Source organism: Tachypleus tridentatus, chromosome 13, assembly GCF_004210375.1.
Source record: "Tachypleus tridentatus isolate NWPU-2018 chromosome 13, ASM421037v1, whole genome shotgun sequence".
Classification (NCBI taxonomy): Eukaryota; Metazoa; Arthropoda; class Merostomata; order Xiphosura; family Limulidae; genus Tachypleus; species Tachypleus tridentatus.
Genome location: NC_134837.1, coordinates 121,273,034 through 121,298,255, shown reverse-complemented (window position 1 = coordinate 121,298,255; position 25,222 = coordinate 121,273,034). Strand labels below are relative to the sequence as shown.

The 25,222-nt window shown below is 35.6% G+C and overlaps 1 protein-coding gene across 1 annotated transcript in view; it reads left to right on the top strand.

The window, feature by feature from the left end:
- The window catches only part of LOC143240385 (microtubule-associated serine/threonine-protein kinase 3-like), a 110,665-nt gene that overhangs the window by 49,509 nt on the left and 35,934 nt on the right, over positions 1-25,222 (top strand). The window contains exons 4-6 of the mRNA XM_076482719.1: positions 20,747-20,775; positions 21,193-21,269; positions 22,239-22,288. Coding sequence (XP_076338834.1) covers positions 20,747-20,775; positions 21,193-21,269; positions 22,239-22,288 — 156 coding nt within the window. The remainder of the gene's footprint in view (positions 1-20,746; positions 20,776-21,192; positions 21,270-22,238; positions 22,289-25,222) is intronic.

Sequence of the window (25,222 nt, the reverse complement as noted above, 5' to 3'; positions counted from 1 at the left end):
CCCACATCCAACTCTTGGGCTACTCTTTTACCAACTAACAGTGGGATTGACCGCACATGTAACGCCTCCATGGCTAAAAGGGCGAACATGTTTGGTGTGACGGGGATCCGAATCCGCGACCCTCAGATTGCGAGACGAACGCCCTGCTACCTGGCCATGCCGAAAGGAATATGATGATATATAATATTAATAAATTCATCGATACAATAGTTGAAAATATCAAAAATATGAATGTTTGTTCTGTAGTTATTTTATAATTTATAACTCATTTTAACAAAACCGTGCTTATTTGTTGTTGTTGAAATACGTCAAAATTGTTTGTCAAGACCAGAAGTGTAAGTGCTTTTACGTAAATGTTTAGCAAAATTACCGAATGTTTCGGAAATTCTCCGACGTTATTAGGGTAGTCGGTTTACTGGTTGGAATTGAATTAATTGTCCACCACTTTAAAATCTAGTCATTGTTGTGTGGAGTAACAGCTATAATACTGGTATGGAGTTAAATCTAGTCATTGTTGTGTGGAGTAACAGCTATAATACTGGTATGGAGTTAAATCATGTCACTGTTGTGTGGAGTAACAGCTACAATACTGGTATGGAGTTAAATCATGTCACTGTTGTGTGGAGTAACAGCTACAATACTGGTATGGAGTTAAATCATGTCACTGTTGTGTGGAGTAACAGCTACAATACTGGTATGGAGTTAAATCATGTCACTGTTGTGTGGAGTAACAGCTACAATACTGGTATGGAGTTAAATCTTGTCACTGTTGTGAGGTGTAATAGCTACAATACTGGTATGGAGTTAAATCTTGTCACTGTTGTCTGGAGTAACAGTTACAATACTGGTATGTAGTTAAATCATGTCACTGTTGTGTGGAGTAACAGCTGCAATACTGGTATGTAGTTAAATCATGCCACTGTTGTGTGGAGTAACAGCTAAAATACTGGTATGTAGTTAATTCATGTCATTGTTGTGTGGAGTAACAGCTGCAATACTGGTATGTAGTTAAATCATGCCATTGTTGTGTGGAGTAACAGCTACAATACTGGTATAGAGTTAAATCATGCCACTGTTGTGTGGAGTAACAGCTATAATATTGGTATGTAGTTAAATCATGTCATTGTTGTGTGGAGTAACAGCTACAATACTGGTATGTAGTTAAATCATGTCACTGTTGTGAGGTGTAATAGCTACAATACTGGTATGTAGTTAAATCATGTCACTGTTGTCTGGAGTAACAGTTACAATACTGGTATGGAGTTAAATCAGGTCACTGTTGTGTGGAGTAACAGCTACAATACTGGTATGGAGTTAAATCATGTCACTGATGTGTGGAGTAACAGCTACAATACTGGTATGTAGTCAAATCATGTCACTGTTGTGTGAAGTAACAGCTACAATACTGGTATCTGTTAAATCATGTCACTGTTGTGTGAAGTAACAGCTACAATACTGGTATGGAGTTAAATCATGTCACTGTTGTGTGAAGTAACAGCTACAATACTGGTATAGAGTTAAATCATGTTACTGATGTGTGGAGTAACAGCTACAATACTGGTATGTAGTTAAATCATGTCACTGTTGTGTGGAGTAACTGCTACAATACTGGTATGGAGTTAAATCATGTCACTGTTGTGTGGAGTAAAAGCTACAATACTGGTATGGAGATAAATCATGTCACTTATGTGTGGAGTAACAGCTACAATACTGGTATAGAGTTAACTCATGTCACTGTTGTGTGGAGTAACAGCTACAATACTGGTATGGAGTTAAATCATGTCACTGTTGTGTGGAGTAACAGCTACAATACTGGTATGGAGTTAAATCTTGTCACTGTTGTGTGGAGTAACAGCTACAATACTGGTATGGAGTTAAATCTTGTCACTGTTGTGTGGAGTAACAGCTACAATACTGGTATGTAGTTAAATCATGTCACTGTTGTGTGGAGTAAGAGTTACAATATTGATATGGAGTTAACTCATGTCACTGTTGTGTGAAGTAACAGCTACAATACTGGTATGTAATTAACTCATGTCACTGTTATGTGGAGTAACAGCTACAATACTGGTATGTAATTAAATCATGTCACTGTTGTGTGGAGTAACGGCTACAATACTGGTATGTAGTTAAATCATGTCACTGTTGTGTGGAGTAACAGCTACAATACTGGTATGTAGTCAAATCATGTCACTGTTGTGTGGAGTAACAGCTACAATACTGGTATGTAGTCAAATCATGTCACTGTTGTGTGGAGTAACAGCTACAATACTGGTATGTAGTCAAATCATGTCACTGTTGTGTGGAGTAACAGCTACAATACTGGTATGTAGTTAAATCATGTCACTGTTAAGTGGAGTTACAGCTACAATACTGGTAGGTAGTTAAATCATGTCACTGTTGTGTGGAGTAACAGCTACAATACTGGTATGGAGTTAAATCATGTCACTGTTGTGTGGAGTAACAGCTACAATACTGGTATGGAGTTAAATCACGTCACTGTTGTGTGGAGTAATAGCTACAATACTGGTATCTGTTAAATCATGTCACTGTTGTGTGAAGTAACAGCAACAATACTGGTATGAAGTTAAATCATGTCACTGTTGTGTGGAGTAACGGGTGCAATACTGATATGGAGTTAAATCATGTGACTGTTGTGTGGAGTAACGGGTACAATACTGATATGGAGTTAAATCATGTGACTGTTGTGTGGAGTAACGGCTACAATACTAATATGAAGTTAAATCATGTGACTGTTGTGTGTAGTAACGGCTACAATACTGATATGGAGTTAAATCATGTGACTGTTGTGTGTAGTAACGGCTACAATACTGGTATGGAGTTAAACATGTCACTGTTATGTGGAGTAACAGCTACAATACTGGTATGGTGTTAAATTATCTACGTTTTTTTCTTTTCCTCCAGTTGTTTCTTCTATAAAGTATCGTTTCAGTTCATTATAACCAATGGTACTTGAACTACATTGTTGTAATTCATCTGTGATTGGCATTTACGTGCTGCCTTATTACAATGTAAACCGAAAACTATTTGCTTCTCACCATATCAAAGTAAATGTTAACGATTTATGTTCTGGCACATTTTTTAACCTGATATATTTATGGTCTCATTTTATATCGTGTTGGATCAGTGTGGTTGAGGTTATTCTAATATTATAATGGACGAAATAGTTATTTATCTGTCTATGACATGAGTGTGGCATCATTTGAAACGGTAATTTTTCCCTGTATTGTGTAAAATATACATACATTAAAACTAGTAAAGTCTGATCTTATGTGTATTTAACATTGTACTTAGCAATAACACAGTGTGACCTCTTGTATATCTAACAGTGTAATATTAATACAAACTGATCTCTTGTATATCTAACAATGTAGTATTAATGTAAACTGATCTTTTATGTATCTGACAGTGTAGTATCAATAAGGTTTCAGGCAGGGTTATGTATTAGTTCTGTTGCCAAATTCAAATATAGATTTATTTTTAACATTTTTTGCTACTCATTTAAGCCTAACAAGTTTTATTACGTTGTCCAGAAATAAATGTCGAAATTCTCATGATGACATTTAGAAGCTGAATGTTGAGTGACTAATCGTTGGTTGGCTTAGTCCAACGTTTGTCGATTATAAGGTATCTTAATTGTCTGCTGTTTCAACTCTACTCAGAGTAAGTTCCACAACCCCTTAGGCAGCATGGACAAGAAGGACTTTCGTCTGATTTTCCTCTATGACTTGAAACTTGGACGAAAAGCTACCGAAACTACAAAAAACATCAACCAGGCATTCTGCCATGGATTTGTTACTGAATGTACAGGTTTTAGCATGAAGATGAAAGTCCTGAAGACCACGAAGGTCGTGGAAAGAAGCCATCCCTAGATAAAATAAGGAAACCAGTTGAGACAGATCCTCGCACAACAGTTTGTAACCTCGCAGAAAAGCTAGGCATACGCAAATCAAGCATTGCCAACCACCTGAGTGCGACTGGAAAAACGAAAAATTGGATAAATGGGTTCCACATGAGCTGACTGAAGATCAACAAAATCGTCGTTATGAGACCTGTCAAGGATGACGCTTCTAAAATTGAACGAATTGGGAATCGAGGTTCTGCCTCATGCACCTTATTCCCCAGACATTTCCTCTAAAGAATTTCATTTTTTCTAGCACTTTGACAAATTTTTAAACAATAAATCCTTTCAAAACCAAGCAGCTGCAGAAGAAGCTTCCTGGGAGTTCATTGACCACTGAAAGTCTGATTTCTACAGCGGGGGCATAAACAGCATTGTTATACATTAGCAAAAGTGTGTTAAAGCAAATGGTGCTTACTTTGATTAAAGTATGTTTTACTACACTAGTTTATACTTTTCCAAACTTTGCAGTTGAAAAACGACTTTTATTTCTGGACAATTTAATATTACTTGATAAGGAATTTGTCATCAGTGAACCTGACGATGACCGAAGAAGGTCGAAATGTTGTTCGCTCCTCTACATTAAAATTTTTCAACCCAAATCAGCCGTTTTTACATATATAAGGAATTAGTTATTTTAACAATAAAATGTGTTTTAGAATTACAACATTAAACATAAAGTTATATCTTGCCTAAGAATCTTTCAGTTATTATTGATTTTTAATAAAAGAATATTAGGGTAAGCTGCAGGTAACAAACATTGGATATTGTTAATTCTATCTTTATTACAAGTAGGGCATGTAGTATCAAAAACTTTTAAAGTATTACAATTTACAATATATCAAAATATTCGCAAAATTCACTTTTAAAAACAATTACAGCTATACTATCAAATAAGGTTGTTACAGTTTATAATGTCGAACGACTGTTATAATTTGTGTTGTCAAACAAGATTGTAACAGTTCGTGTGCCAAACATTGCTACAATATTGAAAATATAGTTACCGTTCATGATATGAAGAAGATTGTTATTATTTAGATATTGAAAATATTGTAACCCTTCATGATATGAAGAAGATTGTTATAATTTAGATATTGAAAATATTGTAACCCTTCATGATATGAAGAAGATTGTTATAATTTAGATATTGAAAATATTGTAACCCTTCATGATATGAAGAAGATTGTTATAATTTAGATATTGAAAATATTGTAACCCTTCATGATATGAAGAATATTGTTATAATTTGGATATTGAAAATATTGTAACCCTTTATGAAGAAGATTGTTACAAATGAGTCTTTATTTAAAACATTGTTAGAATTATTCCACCTTTATTGTTTTCCATCTGTAGATCAATACATTATGGTAATTAATGTTGTACTTTAAGATGTATATACATACATGGATACTGCTTGTGTGGGTTTGAAATGTATGTATTTTTAATGGCCTGATATTGAATATGATTTACATCAACTGTTAGAATGTTATGTAGGTGGTGTTTGATTTAATTAACTATTTTTTAACTGTCACCTTGTAGAACCACTTGTTCGGTTTGCTACTTGTATTTAATTATAAAACTATAAGCTGTAATTAATTATTATAGATTTCTGAGATTGCTAGTACACTAGTCTTTAATTATGTTCCCGGTTGTTTGAATAGCTTATGGCGATGCACGATTAGCAAGGAACTCGAAACGTCTCGCAACTAAGAAAGTTGTTCACAGACTCGAGTCATCGTTTTCTCATTCCAGTCACATTTTAATCTTTAAATACTTTAGAATTCTTGGTAGTAAGTTAACGAACAATGATTTGTAAGTACAATAAGGTGATGACAAAATATGTTGCATGTGCTCCATAAGAAATGCCACTGTTACTGACATACTACTAGAATGACGACTCAAGTATCAGTTCCTCATTATGTTTGTGTAGTAAGTTAACACTTAAAGACCTCTCCTTCGGTTGTAGTGGAGGTCACGTGGCCCAATCACTTTCATAAACAGTTGGATAGATTCATTATGATTACTGCCTGTGCTGAGTTTAATGGCATATTCATATTTCAAACAAACTCCAATGTACCAATCAATCTTCTCCATTCTCTCCAATTACTTCTACATCTATCCCAAGGGGACCCCATACCTGAAAAACAACCCTGGTAGGACACACTCACACATCCAGGCTGTGATGCCTCAATACCTGTGCCAAGTTTTATCCTGCTACCTTATGAGAGGGGAGTTTGAACATAGTTTCAAACATGTCACTCCCGTGTTTCAGAGAGGGGTCTGAAATATAATCTGATGCTAGATTTGGTTTCAGCCTCTTACAAATCGTACTCTTAGAACCGATTACGCCAGAGTTACCTCCTAGGGACGTTAAAGCCCCTTTTTAGGGTTTTAATCTTATAGTTAAAAATACACCCCAAGTCTGTCTGCTAAATTTGGTCTTATTAACTTCAGAACTGTGGGAGAAGTTGGCTGGACATTCATACATACATGTTATTTGTATATTGTAAGTTTAGGTGAAACACCTAAATTCACTTTGAAATCGGGCAACAAAGACACTAGGAGTAGAAATACAGCATTTCCTTTTAAGTTGAATTAATATAGAATTATACTAAAGGCCGCAATCTCCAGTTACTTTCAAAAACACTCTCTTGGTAATACTAAAGGTTACGTTGTCTAGTCATTCCCAAAAACATGGATAAGATGCCTTTCTTAGTTATTATTAAGGTCACATGGCCGAGTCACTTTAATAAGCACGCGAATAGATTCCTTTGTGGTTACGTAGTAAGTTACGTTATTTGGACATTTTCATAAGCAAAAATAATCCCGTGTTGTTTATGCAATTTGACTAATAAAAATATCGTGTCCATTCGCTGGTCAGAGTTTGATATGGACACTATTACTAGCAGAGACGCACAAAATATACTCTTAAGAGTTCTTCCTTCAGTGATACACTTTCCGACCGTGGATGCTATCATTCAGTTCCTCAAACGGATCATAGGTCCGGAATAGCCAGGTGGTTAGGGCGTTTGACTCGTAATCTGGAGGTCGCGGGTTCGAATTCCTGTCACACCAAACATGCTCGCTCTTTCAGCCGTGGGAGCATTATAATGTGACGGTCAATCCCACTATTCATTGGTAAAAGAGTAGCCAAAGAATTGGTGGTGGGTGGTGATGACTAGCTGCCTTCCCTCTAGTCTTACACTACTAAATTAGGGACGGCTCGCGCAGATAGTTCTCGTGTAGTTTTGCGCGAAATTCAAAACAAGGCAAAAGAGATCACAATTGTTATGGTTGGTTTCATGGACACAACTAAAGATATTTAAAACCAAGCGACGCCAAGTATTTTATAAGTAATAGATAAGAATCAGGCTATCAAACCTGTGACACAGGTCACATTGAAATGTCAGAGGTCAAAATACATGACATCTGTAGTTGATAGTAATAACATAGGCAATTGCTATTCATAGATCACAATTTAAAGACAAAGAAGCTAATAGAAATAAAGTACGCGTGCGATTTAAAGTCAAGGTCGGAGAAACTAATACAAATAAAGCACATAACCATCACGATTCGAATATCGCAAGGGTGGGAAGTTTGTATATAGATAAATAGATAGAGAGAGTAATTAAATACCATTGAGTCTTAATTAAACATTGTATTTTCACAGAAACTTTATGCACCAGAAGTTACGTAGATAAATTGTTAAATGGATGGTTGAGCAAAGTAGCTAAACAAACCGACACATCACATAAACATTGTATTACTGTTTCTGTATTAGTCTACATATCAGTCATTGATTATTTATACAGATGTATTGTAATAGGGCCCAGCATGGCCAGGTGGGTTAAGGCATTCGACTCTTAATCTGAGGGTCGCGAGTTCGCATCCCTTCTGCACCAAACGTGCTCGCCCTTTCAGCCGTGGAGTCGTTATAATGTGACGGTCAATCCCACTATTCGTTGGTAAAAGAGTAGCCCAAGAGTTGGCGATGGGTGGTGATGACTAGTTGCCTTCCCTCTAGTCTTACACTGTTAAATTAGGGACAGCTAGCGCAGATAGCCCTCGTGCAGGTTTGCGCGAATTAAAAAAAAATGATTGTAATTTCGCCATCTGTACTAGTGATTGGAACCATAATATTGGGTTGAGGAATAATTCGTGAGCGTTTTTTTCAAGTTAAAAAAATATATTCATAAATGAAACGCTTTCGCAAAATATTTCATGTCATTTGGTAGATAATGTTTTGCTCTAATAGATGGTGTGTTTGATTTTCATATGTCTTTAATTTTTGCTTTCATTTTCAGCTCATTAAATGGAATGTCAAGTGGACAAAATCGAGCATTTTCGACACCATCTGATTTTTGCATTTAATTTCTTGCAATTTCGTTTAAAACAATGCATACTATATACCTAGGTATTACATGAAATAAAGTTTCATAATAAATGTTTTGGGTGTAATGTGTTCATGCATTGAAGTATTGTATAGTCTTGCATGTAATGCTTGAATGAAATTAGTGATGTCGAGAAACCCACTTGTTGAGAAATTTATACGCAAAAACGGCTCGTTTGGGTTGAGAAAATATTTTACATAGAAGAGCGAACAACGTTTCGACCTTCTTCGGTCATCGTAAGGTTCACAAAGAAAGAGGTAACTGACCGGAAGCTGACCACATGTTTGAAAGGGGTTGTGTAACTGTGTGTCGAAATGTAGAGGGCGGTAAGATGTTAGAATATATAATTTTGTTTATTTTATTATATTAATATAGGTATAAAGGCGTTCCTTTATATTGGTTTATTTTGGGTTTAAGTTGTTGTATAAGTAAGGCTTCTTTAATTTTGCGTTTGTTTATGTTTGTTTCTTTATTTAGTATTTGAGTGTTTTCTATGGTTATGTTGTGTTTATTTGACTTGCAGTGTTCGAAAACGTGTGAGGGTGACTTTTTATGTTCTTTGAATCTGGTTTCCATTTTTCTACTTGTTTCTCCAATATAGAAGTCGTGGCAGTTATCACATTGTATTTTATAAATAATGTTGGTGTGATGTTTGTCAGTGTAGTTTTTACATTGTATAGATCTTAGTTTTGTGCCTGGTTTTTGAATAAATTTGGTATTAACTGGAATGTCATATTTTGTTACTAATTTTTGCCAAATGTTGGTTATTTGTTTGCTGATGTCAGGAATATATGGTATACAGCAGTATATGGTTTCGTGGTTTTTTGATTCGTGAGCTGTATTTACTTTAGTTGGTTGATTTTGCTTTCTGTCTAGGTGTGTGCGTATAATGTTTTCTACGGTTTGTGGAGGAAACTTATTGATGTTGATGAAGTATTGTTTTATTTTGTCTAATTCATCGTTAATCGTATCTGGTGAGCATAGTTTTATGGCTGTGTTTATTTGGTTTCTTAGTATGTTGAGTTTTTGTTTTGTTTCATGTGCTGAGTCCCAAGGAATGTATAATCCAGTATGGGTGATTTTTCGGTAGATTTCTGTTTTGAATTGTGTGTCAGTTCTTGTAATTTTGAGGTTAAGAAATGATATTTGATTGCTTTCTTCCTGTTCACATGTGAAGTTAATGTTGGGATGTGTAGAGTTAATGTGATTGAAAAAATTAAGTATGTGTTCTGTAGATTTGAATCCCGCAACCGTGTCATCTACATATCTGTACCAGTATAGTGGTGGATGTAATGCTGTGTTAATTGCTTGTGTTTCAACTTGTGTCATAAAAATATTGGCTAGAACTGGTGATACTATGCTCACCAGATAAGATTAACGATGAATTAGACAAAATAAAACAATACTTCATCAACATCAATAAGTTTCCTCCACAAACCGTAGAAAACATTATACGCACACACCTAGACAGAAAGCAAAATCAACCAACTAAAGTAAATACAGCTCACGAATAAAAAAAACCACGAAACCATATACTGCTGTATACCATATATTCCTGACATCAGCAAACAAATAACCAACATTTGGCAAAAATTAGTAACAAAATATGACATTCCAGTTAATACCAAATTTATTCAAAAACCAGGCACAAAACTGAGGTCTATACAATGTAAAAACTACACTGACAAACATCACACCAACATTATTTATAAAATACAATGTGATAACTGCCGCGACTTCTATATTGAGAAACAAGTGAAAATGGAAACCAGATTCAAAGAACATAAAAGTCACCTTCACACGTTTTCGAACACTGCAAGTCAAATAAACACAACATAACCATAGAAAACACTCAAATACTAAATAAAGAAACAAACATAAACCCAAAATAAACCAATATAAAGGAACGCCTTTATACCTATATTAATATAATAAAATAAACAAAATTATATATTCTAACATCTTACCGCCCTCTACATTTCGACACACAGTTACACAACCCCTTTCAAACATGTGGTCAGCTTCCGGTCAGTTACCTCTTTCTTTGTGAACCTTACGATGACCGAAGAAGGTCGAAACGTTGTTCGCTCTTCTATGTAAAATATTTTCTCAACCAAAACGAGCCGTTTTTGCATATAAATTTCTTGAATGAAATTATTTAAAAACGCTCACGAATTATTCCTCAACCTAATATATATATGGTGGGGCCACTACAACGTGTGTCTTTATGTTTTAGTGGCGTCATCTGTGGTGAAAAATGAAGATATATATAATTTCTAATAACAGCACCACAGTTTGAATATTCTGAAAGATTATAATATAGGTTTGATCTCTTCAGCACTTTGTAGTAACTGTAGGCACTATTAATTTAGTTTGGCTACGAATGTTTATTTCTTTTTATACCGATGCTTGTATATAATATCACGTGGTTTCTCGTGATACAAAACGAGAATCGAAAAGGGCATTATTATGAAAAACAAAACAACAGCAACTGTCATGTAATAGTTTAAGGCTTATGTGCGAATCAGATTTTTCTGACATTTACGAATCTGAAAAAGGCACTTCATTGATTAATGGAAGTCATTGTAGATAGAATGAAATATGCAAAAGAAAGTAGACACGATTCGCCTTTACTCAGAAGGTTTGATACACCGTTGTCCCTTCTCTACGAGGTTTTAAAATGTATTCTAATTCTGTCAGTGTTCTCAGATGGATGTGACAAAACGAGGCTTACAGATCTCTAAATTGGTAGGAGGTTGGGATATAAACCTAGCGTAAAACTGACTGATCCTGATAAAAGGATAAAGTTTAAGCCTAGCGTTAGGTTGGAAACCCTCATGCAATAGTAATACGAAGTTTCAATTGGCAGATCACACACACACGCCTGATGGGAGAATGGAGTGCAAACGTAGAGTTAGGTTTTCAGACACTCCCACTGGCACTTAATACTTATTGGTTTAAGTAGCATAAACTGACATAAAATTATGTGAAATGTTTATAATATTTACATTTTGTTAGCCATAAATAACAGCTTAGGAAATGTTTTCTCCAATACCAGAACTCACCACCTTCTTCTGGATCTACTGCATTAAAAGGTATATCAGTTATGTATGTTACTGAGAGTAACCATACGCTAAAATATTAGGTCTACTGTTATTTATGTATGTTACTGAGAGTTTGTCATACGCTAAAATATTAGGCCTACTGTCGGTTATGTATATTACTGAGAGTTTATCATACGCTAAAATATTAGGTCTACTGTTATTTATGTATGTTACTAGGAGTTTGTGACACATTAAAATGTTAGGCTTACTATTGTTTATGTATGTTACTAAGGGTTTGTGGTACACTAAGATATTGGGTCTACTGTTATGTATGTCGCTAGAAGCTTGTGATACGCTGTAAATATTAACCCTGCTATCATTTATGTGTGTTAGTAGGAGCTTGTGATACGCTGTAAATATTAACCCTTCTATCATTTATGTGTGTTAGTAAGAACGTGTGATACACTATAAACATTAGGCTTATTATTATTTATATATGTTACTAGTAGCTCACTAGGAGTGGGGTGAGTTTGCGATATGCTAAAAATGTTAGACCCAAGGCATCTAATGAAACAGGGACAAGTGATTAGGTAGAGAGAAATGTTGGTCATTTGAGGAAAGATGAGAAGTGTCATGAGATGTCCCCTTACAATTAATTTATATTGGGGACCATTGATCGTTACATAGGTTATAAAGAATGGTGAGCCATCGAAGAAAGTATACAATATTTCAGTTACTTTAGTAGGCTCGTGCTTGCGGGCTTAAAGAGCATTTTTGTTACACTAGCCATGATGGCTTCCACTCTTGCGTTAAGAAACAGTTTTATGTTTTACACTTTGTAGTTAACTCGGAACAGGACGTATGACCTTGACTTTTCCTCAGACCCACCATTATGTTGTGAGTGTTTACACAGGTATAGTTCTAAAGCTTTGTGAGTTGAAGAAAATAGAAGACACTAATGTTATTCTTCTGTTGTGTTTAGCACCTGTCTCCTGTGGGAGCAAAATGTAGAAGAATTGTTTAAATGTGGGGACTAATTCCTGCCCCCCCCCCCAACCTCCCGTATTAAGTTAGGCCAAGGATTGACAACCTGCAGGCCTCGAACTTTTCTCTTATTGTGAAGAAAAGTTGGGAACCTATCAGGCAGAATGTGTATTAAAATTTAATCTTACCATTTTCTAACAAGAATCGAATCCTTGATTTTGGCGCTATAAATCCGAAGACTTAACGCTGTCTCACTGGGGGTGGGAATCCTTTTCTTCATTTTTTAAAGTTTAGACCATTAAGGCGTACTGCGAATCCCGAAATGATTTTGTCTTAGATCCCCGTCTTAGGCCTACAAATACATTTGTTGTAACACTATAATAATTCACGTTCTCGTAAAATCTGGTCAATAAATTTCATAGGCTGCTCTATAATATTCTGATTTCAGACTTGAATAGTTGTTGAAAAATGGGAACCGTATTAGAAAATTACAAACTATGTTAGCGGTTGAAGTAAGTCTGGGATAGTGTTAAACAAACTGTGTTAACGGTTGAAATAAGTCTGGGACAGTGTTAAACTAATTATATTAGCAGCTGAAATAACACTAGGACAGTGTTAAACTGTGTTAGTGGTTGAAATAAACCTAATACGATGTTAAACAGACTTGTCAAAAATCCTCCGTGACATCATTACAAATATAAAAATGTCTTCCTCTTACTTTTGAAAATTCTTTTGCATTTTAGGATTCCAGGAATCAAACATTTTCCATCAATTAAAGCGATGAGACACAGATACAGCGAATTACTGTTTACTGACAGTGGTGAAGTTGTGGCCTAGAAGTTAGCTTGCCAGGACTGAATTCAAGGTTGCACTGTTTGCGATTCGTTGGTTCAAAATCACGCACCGCACTTTGGGAGTGTGGGTGCGTTATAAGAGTGATAATCAAATGCTACATACTGTTCGACCAGAAAGGGCTGGTGCAAAAGTTGGCTGACTATCTGTTTTCCTGTTAATGTATCATTTCAAGATTATAAACGACCATGAGCAGACAGCTCTCGTGTAGCTTTCTGCGAATATTCTGAAACAAATAAAAAAACACCAGAGTACCAGTCACGTGACGTTTTATCGGTACTTTCGAGGCTGAATAATAAAATGTATCCAACCAAACTTTTGTATGTCAAAACGGCTGGTATGGGTATTAACGCTTTTATTAATAAGCAGAGAACAGCTTTTCGACCTTTCTAGGTCATCTTCAGGTTAATTTTTATATATTGTGATAACAGAACATGAGAATGACGGAAAACAACAGATATTTGGAGAAGATCGCCTGTGTTATATTTTAACCAGCACGTGAAACCAACTCAACACCGTCGTGACTCACGCCGGAAACTGACAATCTGATCACGTGGTCACGTAACTATCATAGCCATACGACTAAAAGGGTGGGGACATTTCTTTAGGACATTCTAATAGTGGAAAAGAGTAGTGTCCTTAAGTAGCCACCAGGAGGTAGACACATTGCTCATGCTCCGTTGTTTGGACCCCGTGACGAATAGGATTATTTGAGACTCGAGGTTTCATGGTCAGGTAGTCTCATCTCACATAACATCCTGCCAGTTTTTAAGTCGCGTGAAGTAGACATAATTCATTTCCGTTGTGTAGTTGGTTGCTGTTAACCGTAAAACCACCGGATCATCATGGAAACTCGCCGATATGTTAACAGTGGCACCGTTCACAGAGATCTCTGTGTTAGCATAACAGTTTTGTATGGAAGTACGTCACATAAGTAAGTACAAGCTTATTTTAGAATGGTAGGTTGTACTTATGTTGTGTGAGTAATACTAAAATAAATGTATCTGTTTGTTCAGACGCTGTCTGCATTTTTTTTTTTTTCAAATGTTGGCTGTCTAACATACAGAGTAACGTTGATTGTGCAGATCCATTTGATGACTGGTAGGTGGCGACTGAGTGACCCCGATCACGCTGTGTCAGAGCTAAGGGGAAAGATCGCGTCAGCTGGTTTGATGACCTGAGTGATAACTGCTGCTGTACTAACATTTCTTTATAATTAGCTATAGGTTGGGCACTGGAGAATTTAAGAAGACCTTGATGATGTACTTGACGATTTTCATCTGAACTAAACTTGAATGTAATAAATATCACGAAATTGTGAATTGAATAAGACAATTTGTAAATTCTTATACATATTGGGAATGTGTAGAAAATAAAGAGTCAACCCTTGTGGACATCCACAGAGAAAGGTGTCAAGTACAGAACCTTGTTCTACCGGTCTTTTATTTCCTTTTCTTTACAACAGCTGCAGTGGTTTTGAAAATAAACAAAAAAAAACACGTAACATAATGATCTGTGTTATCAGGGAATTTTCTGCTACCCATATATTTTCTTATATATCGTGTGTGTATGTCTATATTATACATATACAAGTTGAAGTGTTATATATATAGCACGTGGTCCCTTAGGCACTGCGCCCTCCTGTGGGGAGTACGTAAAACAGGTTTGCCAGAATCTTGTGTCTTTTATCTGTTGGTTTTTTTTTTACCTCTAGTTTCTCTACCTATATTGTAAGTTGCGAATTCAACTCCGTGGAGGTTTGCTCTGTCTATCCATATTTTTGTCCTTATTCTCCTTGTTTTTATATTAAATTATAAATTCGACCCCATATATATATTTACTTTATTTATAAGTCTACCAGTTTTTCTATTTATTTACAGTCTGTGTGCATATCCAGTTAGTTAACGGATATTTATTTCCGTCATGCAGATCCGACGTTTTTTTAAGACAATTTTCATATCGTCATATCGTCGTTCATCTTCAGCCAGCAACTACTCGATTAATTAATTCTACTTTAAAACAGATATTAAATCTAAGGGCATGTGAACTATTTATGCGTCCTCCCCGGTCTGTCTTTCGGTTCATATTGAACTGTAAGTCTTAACAGCATGTGTTGTATGTACGCACAATTGTATCTTCATGTGTGTATGTATATATATATATATATATATATATGTGTCTTGCTGTCTGTCTTTTGTTCATATTGATGTATGTGTGTATGTAAACAAATACATCTTCAGTACAGTTGTTGGTACTAAAGTGACGGCCTGGCATGGCCAAGCGCGTAAGGCGTGCGACTCGTAATCCGAGGGTCGCGGGTTCGCGCCAGCGTCGCGCTAAACATGCTCGCCCTCCCAGCCGTGGGGTCGTATAATGTGACGGTCAATCCCACTATTCGTTGGTAAAAGAGTAGCCCAAGAGTTGGCGGTGGGTGGTGATGACTAGCTGCCTTCCCTCTAGTCTTACACTGCTAAATTAGGGACGGCTAGCACAGATAGCCCTCGAGTAGCTTTGTGCGAAATACCAAAAGAAACAAACATACTAAAGTGACGAACACGTGTTGAACAAAATGGCTAGAACAGAGACTCGGCATGGATCGACATTGTGACTGTATTTGTTACACTTTATTTTGTAGGAGTAACGTTTATAGAACATCAGATGTTTTATATTTCAGATCTGATTCGGTTAGATTGATTTTGTTAGATATTTTATGCTTGATATGATGGGTTTCAGGTTGATCTGATGAAATATAACTGTGTTTATAGGCCGTATATGATATCATAGATATAACTGATAAAAAAAAAAGAAAACATCGATACAGCACAAGTCACTGCAGATTTTGAACTTGGAGCTCTTACAAATTAGGTTTACCTTTGATCTTTAACCCCTTAAGAATTAGGCTCCCTTTCTCCTGACCTTGGCTGTGGTTGTGTTTTAACCCTCCCTTTTTTTTTTTCGTTTAGAGGTTATAAGCCATTTTCATTATATCAACAAAGATATTTACATTTATATAATTAAAAAATGAAACTGATTTGTTTTCCACAATTTCATAACTCTATGATTAGCATAATTTGGTTGAAAACCATGAAATAATTAGTTTATGTCATGCTGACCTAAATGAGAATTCCGCTAAATTTGTCATAGATGAGAAGTTATTTAGAGATGCCATGTATCGGGTTTTACTAACATCTCTATACTTTGTTACAGATACGTAGGATTGTTTTTTGTAGTCGTTATTGGCTTTAAATAATGGGTGAAAATTTATCGTTAACTTTTGATTAGAAAAAACAAAAACACTTCAACAGCTTAAGTTACAATATAACAGTTATTACACATATATTTTAATATTATAAATAACCTATCAACCACTACTATACCTGTGGTATCTCAACTGGCCTGGTATTGGCCGAAATGCCCCGTCAGCACTGAATATGGGAGATAAGATGGGCTGATTCATTCTTGGTGATACGTGATGCTTAACTTTACTTCACGAGTGCTTAAACTTATAGTTCACGTGACACATCCAAGTTTTTTAAAATAGTTTTAAGATCTAGTTGTAACATTAGATGTGTAGTGTTTTTTTTTTGCAGTCTCATTATTCTGACTCTAGCAAGAATAGGATCTCTGCTAAAGACACAATAAAACATTTTTATTCTCTATTCGAGTCGTGACAAACTAGGGAGAGACAACTTACATGCACATAAATAAATATACAGCTGCTACGTACCAGTAAGTGTTGACTCATAATTCGTTCAAGTCTTGCAGTAAAAAACACACCAAAGGATAGGACTAGAAGAACGTGTGGTCACAAGCATATGACTCAGTCGGAGTGCAGCGTTTTTCGTCACCTTTCACACACTATTCTTATCATCATGAATCATCAACCAGATTAGGTTGTAGGGGCGTTATTATGTGACGTTCAATCCCACTATTTTTAGTGAAGAGTAGCCCAAGAGTTCACGAGGGGTGATGTTGACAACTGCATTTTCTGGTCTATCACTTCAGAAGTAAGGACGGCTAGCGCAGATAGCCCTCGAGTAGCTTTGCACAAAATTCATAAATTAACAAACGAAACACAAAATGGATATCATATTGATATTAAAGGATTCGTTTTGTGCTGGATTTAACTATCCAGGGTGCCACGTATTGTATGGTTGATCCGCCATTATAAACGTCATAGAATCTTTGCGGCCTCATAGGTTGAATTTAGGTCATTGGTCAGTCTGTAGGTGTGGTTGTGATTTATTTAGAGCAAGCCTCTCGATAACTGAGTGTTAAGTCTAAAGGCTTGTAAGGCTAAAAACCGAGTTTTGATACCCGTGGTGGACATTACAGATAGCCTATTGTATAGCTTTGTACTTAACAGTTTGTATGTGACGCTGTAACTGGAAGGGTAGTATATGAATATTTTTTCTTCTGAAGTATGATTAGTTGTTGTTTTGTATGAAAACATAAGTTATAGAAAAACTCAAGCTTTGATAAATTATAAAAACACGGCTAAAGAACAGGAACTGTTTACCCTAAAGTTGAGACGAGCTTACCTCACGTGTCAATCAGTACCAGGAAGTCAGTCGTACTGACAACTTAAGTTGTTGTTTTAAGGAGAATGATGAAGTATTTTTAACATAAATTGTGTAAAGCGTTGCAGTTTTACATAAAGTATAGAAGCAGGGATCCTATTCGATGTTGAAAATTGACGATACGCTCATTTTGTCCCTCTAATACTAGTTTTCCAAACAGACAGTGTCCCCACCAAATTTATTAAAGATGTCGACCACGGGAGCTGGTAAAGATGGCAGACAAAGATAGAAGTTTTTCGGAAGCTGATCCACATTTCCAAGTTCAGAATATCCCGCGAAAGGTGGAGAAACCGCCAAATGATCCCTCTTCATCGGTTGGAGGGGGCAAGCGGAGGAACGGGGAGGGAGGAAGCATGCGAACACGTGGTCTGACGCTGGCCTTGCCTCTCACCCTTTCTTCCGTGCTCCAACTGAAGGTAAGTGAAGTAGAAATACATTTATTTTCCAGTGTAACCTACCCTTCTACTACCTTTAAGGTAAGTGGTTATTGTTGAGACAAAACTAAAAGTTTCGAGTATCAGTTTTTAAATATTCAAAAATTCTTCCTAAGTCTCTTTAAGAGTGTTGAGATGGTCCAAGATTTTTGTCTGTACTGATAAACCGTGTCATACATACTCACACTTGGTAATAATCACTATCAGGTTTATTTTAAAATTAAACAGAAAAAGAAGAAAACCTTCTGAATATTTTGTTTGAAGTGACAAACACTTGTAAAGGTATTCTTTGTTCGTACTACTGCTAGCCCGTTACTTTATATTTGTTTTTAAGGGTAGAACTATACACTGGGAATCGAACGATGGATTTTAGCGTGAACTTTCTGCTGACCCACTAGGGGGCAGTTTTATGAGAAAAGCAAGAAATAAAGAGAGCTGTTTCCTTAGCTAGAAATGTTTTGTTTTTTATCTTAGCTATTTCTCCCTCTATATTTACAGTTATAGATATTTGGAACTAAATATTTTTCTCGTGACAGTTTAAGTGCTATTCTCTTTCATGAACTTTGGTGAAAAACAAAATTAATAAAACTTATCTGGGATTTGTGAAGAAAGTTCTTTTTAAATCTAGTGACAAACAATTATTAAGATAAATTAAAATGGAGTAAGATCACTGTGAAACATTGAATCAGAAGGACACGTGAAAGAGCTGTTACAGGAGAGAAGAATTAGAATAAGTAGGTTTGTGTGAACCCCATTTGAGCTAAATTACAAATGACAAATAGATAAGTAATACACGTGTTCGTAGGCTTCTGTGAGACCCAGGCTTGCCGTTGAGAATTAGGTAAATTATAGGTTTGGTCCTTCCAGATGTGACGTTTAAATCTGGTAACATCCTGTTTTCTTCTTCAATATGGAACTACTGCTTTTATTTCGTGCCAGATCGAAGCAATTAAGACTGCTTTGTGGCCTGTGATAAAAGGAAAGAATATAAATGAAAAAAAAAAAAAAGGAATTGTAAGAAAAGCTCTGAAGGTGTTATCTTGGCCTTAACGTTTTAGATATATTTGCTGGAGCTGAAATGCTATAAATCAAAGTGATTTTTCGATTGAACTCTTTCACATTTGTGATAAAAATACAAAAGGTAATAATATTGATCAGTAATGTGGAAAGAAATGTAAGACTTTTCACGGAGAAATAAGTGTAGTGCATAGGTACGTGACTTTGGTGTTAATTTTGTGGAAGAGCTTTGATCTGTCACGTGGTAAGTTTTTCAGACCTTTTGTTGGGCCTTTAGATACTTTGTTTATTTTTGGAAGATTAGTATCGAAATCCCTGGTTAACTGATGACTACATCTTATTTGTGGAGTCACTTGTAGAACACTATGGTAATCAGTCATCATATTTGACTTTGAAGTGTACGTTATTGATTGAATGCCGTATATTTTCACACATTTAGGTACTACTTTTGTACTGTTGATAATATTAACTGCAAGCAATTTAGTATCCTCATGATGTAAATCGCAGCAGGGCTGGGTGACTATGGAACAACTGGTACTGCCAGAACACCCAAAACGTCAAGGAATGCGTAAATAATGACGTAAATCTACAAGTCAAAAATGAAGCAAAGTGTGAGATAAAGTGAGCTTTCAGAGACGTAATGCAGATTATCATGGGTTTCCGGAAGTGTTTTCAGTAGCTTTCAATGTGTTATTATAATTGTTTCTCACTTCCGGTACAGTATAACTACTAGAAGCAAGAATGTTAGATTAAATATGTTAGAGATGTATTGTTTTAAAAAAGAAAAAAATGATTAAGAAAAACTACACTAAGTGTTAATAACTAAAATAATCACGAGGTATAAAGATTGATTTAAAAACGGAATGTCAAACAGATAGAATTAAACAGAGCGTTTCGGTATTTTGTTTCTTGGTTTAAGTAATTTATTGAATACCACTCCAACTAATTAAATTCTAGAACTTGAGTTAACCGATTGCTAATTGTTTGGTTTACTTCGTCAAGAGCTGCCGTTGGTGAATCACAAAAGTACTGCGTGTTACAGTGCGGCCACCTAACGGTAGGATGCGTCATCAGTTAAGTCATGCAGTAGAACATTGAAGCCTTTTTAGAGTTATGTTTTTCTATAACTTAAAATAAATGTTTTCACAGATCTCTGTTACCCTTGTACAAAACTCAGCACGATGATTATACCATCCAGGTCACGTGACATGGTTTTCAGTGGTCAGCAGGTCTAGAGGAGAAAACATACCCCAAGTTGATAACAGTGGTATCCCATTGGTTAAAACGATTATCACAGTTAATATCACAGTAGATGCGGCTCAAAACTGAGTAAGTAGTGCTCACTAAGGAATTGTACATGCAAGGAAAAAGTTACCTGATACTGGCTGCCAGGTAGCGTTGTTCGATTTCAAGATGATGTATATAAGCCCAAAATATTGTTACAAAACTACTATCTAGATAAATATTTATAATATTTATAAATGTTCTCAGTATTTAATTGGTCTCTTGTGTTTATTTACAGAAAGAACTTAACGTGTCCAGAAGAGGAAGGTGAGTTCGTGATACTAATAACAATTAAGTTTTATCTGATAAATCTTTTAAGGTTTCATCTTATCTCCATTCTTCATAATATAATACCTGTGGTTATTTTAGAACAAGAAACAACGTCGTAAATTTAATCAAAACGTAAATAACTTAGTTTTGGAAGTAATTTCTTCGTGACCTTTGCCCTTAATGTTTTCGTATTTTTGTTTTTGTTTTTAAGAACATTGGGTTATTTTAACCATTTAGTGTTCATGTAAGCAGCTTTCGTGTGGAACAGTTTTAATAAATTGTAATTATTTCATCATATTAACATTTTAAAGGTTTAAGTTTATACGTGACAATCAAATACAGTTAAGCTGTTTAATGTGTATTATTCGAGGTATGTTATTTTAAAGTTTGTTTAGTTATTTTATTTGTTAACAGTCGCTGTACGACAAGAAAGACCATGATTAGTTCCACGTCACCAACGTTACCTCGTTGTCACTCGCCCATTTTACATTGTAAGTACCATATGTTAGGCTTAACAGGTGGTCTTACTACGCCTCCTTTTAAGACTACTACTTTACAAAATAAATGTTGATTGGACTAATCTTAGAAATATAAGTGTATAATACATTTCTGAGGACTTTATATAAGTATATATATATATACATGTATATCTGTAAGTTATTAGGGGCCATAGGTCATGTTAAAAGAGTTTTTCATGACGTAAGACTCGATGAAGCATGGACCTAGAAATGTCATCAACCTTTTTATTAAAAGTTAAAAAAAAACACCTTTTTCCACGCATTCTAGTGTTCCGCATTCTAATCCGAAAAGATCCGCAATTTCAGTTGTGTATGCGTTATAAATGTAACAGCCAATTCTTTATCGATTTTAGAGTCGGACAAAACTTTCGTGGTAAAATTTCTTCTGGCTATATAGCTGCCCTCTGGTCGGCCTGTCATGGGGAGGTGATTAGGGAGCTCAACTCGCAATTCGTAGGTCGCAAGTTCATATCTGTGTTCCACCAAATATTCTCGCCCTAACAGCCGTGGAGACGTTATAATGTAATGGTTAATCTTACTATCTTTTGGTAAAGGAGTTGCTAGCCCAAGATGGGTGGTGGGTGGCGATGGGTAACTGCCTTTACTCTGGCCTTACACTGCTAAATAAGGAATGACTAGCGCAAATAGCCGTCGTGTAGCTTTGCGCAGAACTCAAACCAAAGTTATTTTGATAAGTAATTACTTTATACTAGTAAATGTTACAGACAGAAACGATTAGGAGCATATGACGTTTTATATTTGTAACGTGTCAAATGATCTGCTTTGAATAGGGTTTGTTTTGAAGTAACTTATTAAATGGTTATAGGTTCTCATAATTCCACATAAACCTAAAACTGAAGTAAAAGTGTAGTATTTCTTTTTACAATTAGTAATTTTGATGCAGTAAACACACATTGTTTTTTCTCCGTTTGTAATTTGTAGATAGTCCTGGAGAGAGTCCAAGAAACCTTTCACCTAGTCAACACTTTTTTGTTTACTACCACCAGGAGGTAAGTAATAAATTATTCTATTCTGGACCTATGAATGTTATAGACAGTATGGAGACGGTTGTGGCCCATCAGATTACGTGTTGGGCTGGGAGTAGTGGGTCCAAGGTTTGCATTATGATTTTGTTAAACGCGTTTCGCACTTTCAACTGAGGGTGCATCATAAGAGTGACAATCTATCTCTGTATTTGGTTCAAAGTTGAACAAAATTATTTTGACAATGGGTGCTGTTGACTGACTCATTTCCTTCTAGTCACTAGTTCAAAATTAGGGGCACGAATCAAACCATTAGGGACCTGTAGTTGATATAAAGGAGGAGGCCAGCCAATATTCACCCCCCCTTCCAATAAAAACAATAACTTAAAAAGCAGTTAAATAAGTACTTATCTTAGACGTCTTTATTTATATATACATCAATTCGAGTAGTCGGTCTTTCAAAGCTACAAATGTATTTATAATGTCTTCGTGCCAGACAAGGGCTTAACTGTACCTTCAAATCAAAATAAATCGTCACACTTTTTAATTAAGTCACGGGACATCATTTAGTGAAACATTTTTTGTTGACATAGAGTCGTTAAGTTTGTATTAGGCTTTGATGAAACTTGTGTTCTTCTTAGTCATTTTAAATCCTAGAATTTGGCTACATTAACAGGATAAAAAAGGAACGAAGAGACGTAATTCGTCTGTGCCTTACACTTTCAGATGGCACCTCGATGAATAACATAGAGTAGGACCGAAAGATTTTGACGGCCTTGCAACAAGATATAAAATTTTGAAATAATCTAACATCTAAAATAAGAAAATGTAGACATTAACATTAAAAAATAAACATTTTATTTGTTAAAATCTGTGATCACTGACCCGAACTCTGATCTGGTCGCTTAGCCCTCGTGTTGTACTGTACGCCGTACAGGTTGAATAGTTTATTCCATGTGTCGCACGTGTTGAAAATATGGAATACTGTGTTAAAGATTCTTCAGATCTCCGACACGAGTGACCAGCTGGTAGACACCTGCAGACACTAAGCTATATTATCTTATATTTCTAAAATCGTTACTGTTATAACAAAACCATGCAAGTTCATTTTTTCATGAGTTTTAATTTACGGAAAATTTAGGTAACCATGTCATAATACTCCATATTTAAATTAGCATTATGATTGTTTTTCTGTCTTTCTCTTGCAAGAACGACGATATATTAAACAGCAATAATTAGTTTCCGAAAGAACCCTAACAAAGTAAGCCCTCGAAAATAATATGAACCCTAACAAAGTAAACCCTCCCAGATAATATATGTTGTATAGTTGGTTGTATCTTTTTAAGTCGACCAAGTTTTCATTCCTCACGTCTTAAAAGCTTATTGGCGCCAGTGAAGTAAAGTCATGCGCTTTTCTTTTTACAACTAGAATGAGTGGAGTCTAGAGTTATCAACAGGGGGACTTTTTAAGCACGTTCTTCTGAACTATTTTTGCACTTAATTAATGTGGCTTCATGAATTTGTTAGTAAAGGATTTCTACTAGCGTGTGACACGCAGAAGAAATTTAAATAAAAATAATACCATCAGTATTCGGATTAACCTAAATCATTATTCGACAGAAGCATGTATGGCTGCTTATTACAGGTGAAGAGCTGAACTGATTTCCACTAAACCTAGTTAGTACCTTTAAGGCCTTTAAAAAGCGACATTAGGGTCGACGTTCGAATCTCACCCCCGTATGTCTACCATTGTCTTGAACAGATACATCAGCTAGTAATACTAGTCGTTGTCAGGTCATCATGAATAAAAATGATTGAGTTCACCATCTGTAGTCAGCTGTTTACATCCAGTACTGTAATAAGCATAAACGTTTGTAACATACGATGTTTTATATAGCTGATGCAAGCTGTAAATCCTTTTTATATATCTTTTGTAGTGCGACGGATTTCTTGTAACGTTATCTTATAAATCCACACTAAACGGTTACCAACCAATTCGTTGTTTCATATATCCACACCAAATGGAAACCAACTAATTCGTTGTCTTGTAAATCCACACTAAATAGTAACTAACCAATTCGTTATCTTATAACACCACACCAAACGGTAACCAACCAATTCGTTATCTTATAAAACCACATTAAACGGTAATCAACCAGTTCGTTATCTTATAATCTACACCAAACTGTAACTAACCAATTCGCTGTCTCAGGGACACTTTTATTATTTATACGTCATTTTAAGAGGGACACAGCAAGGGTTAAATGTAATTAACACACATCTTATTATAACGAAAGACATTTTTTTGTGTGTATCTTGCTATTCAACTGTACAGAAGTATTCTCTATCACTGTGAGTGAGGGGGTTAGCCCTCCTTGGAAACCTACTGGGAAGGACTTTCAAAACCATTTCTTAATATTTTTATATCTAAATCGGGCTATATGTGTCTTATTGGTTAGCATTATGGGTCTATAGATCTAACAGTTCATGGCTCGCGAACTGCCGCTGCAAAAACGTACCCCGCGCTTTGGGACCATTGGTACGCTAAATCCCTCTAGTCGATTGTAGTTGAATATGGGTACATTCATCTAACAGTCTTTCTTGTAGCCTTGTCAGTTGAAAATGTAGGACGGCCACATGTAGTTAGTTCTATGTCTGAAGTTCAGTGTAAAGAGTTTGTATAGGAAGATAACATTGCAACAAAAATAATTTTTTATTGGAGTTGATAACTGAAGAAACTCGACTTCGCTGAATATGGGTTTCTTGGATCATACAGTCTTGCATTTTTGAGCATTGTTTGTTTGTTGTCGGAATATTTCTCTGGTTATCTTTAGAACTTAATTAGCACTCATATATTAAAAGAAAAAGTTCATGCGTTTTAACTTATCTTTCACAAATTAAAAATTTTCTTAGTTGTGGTACACGTGGAATGAAATTGTAAAC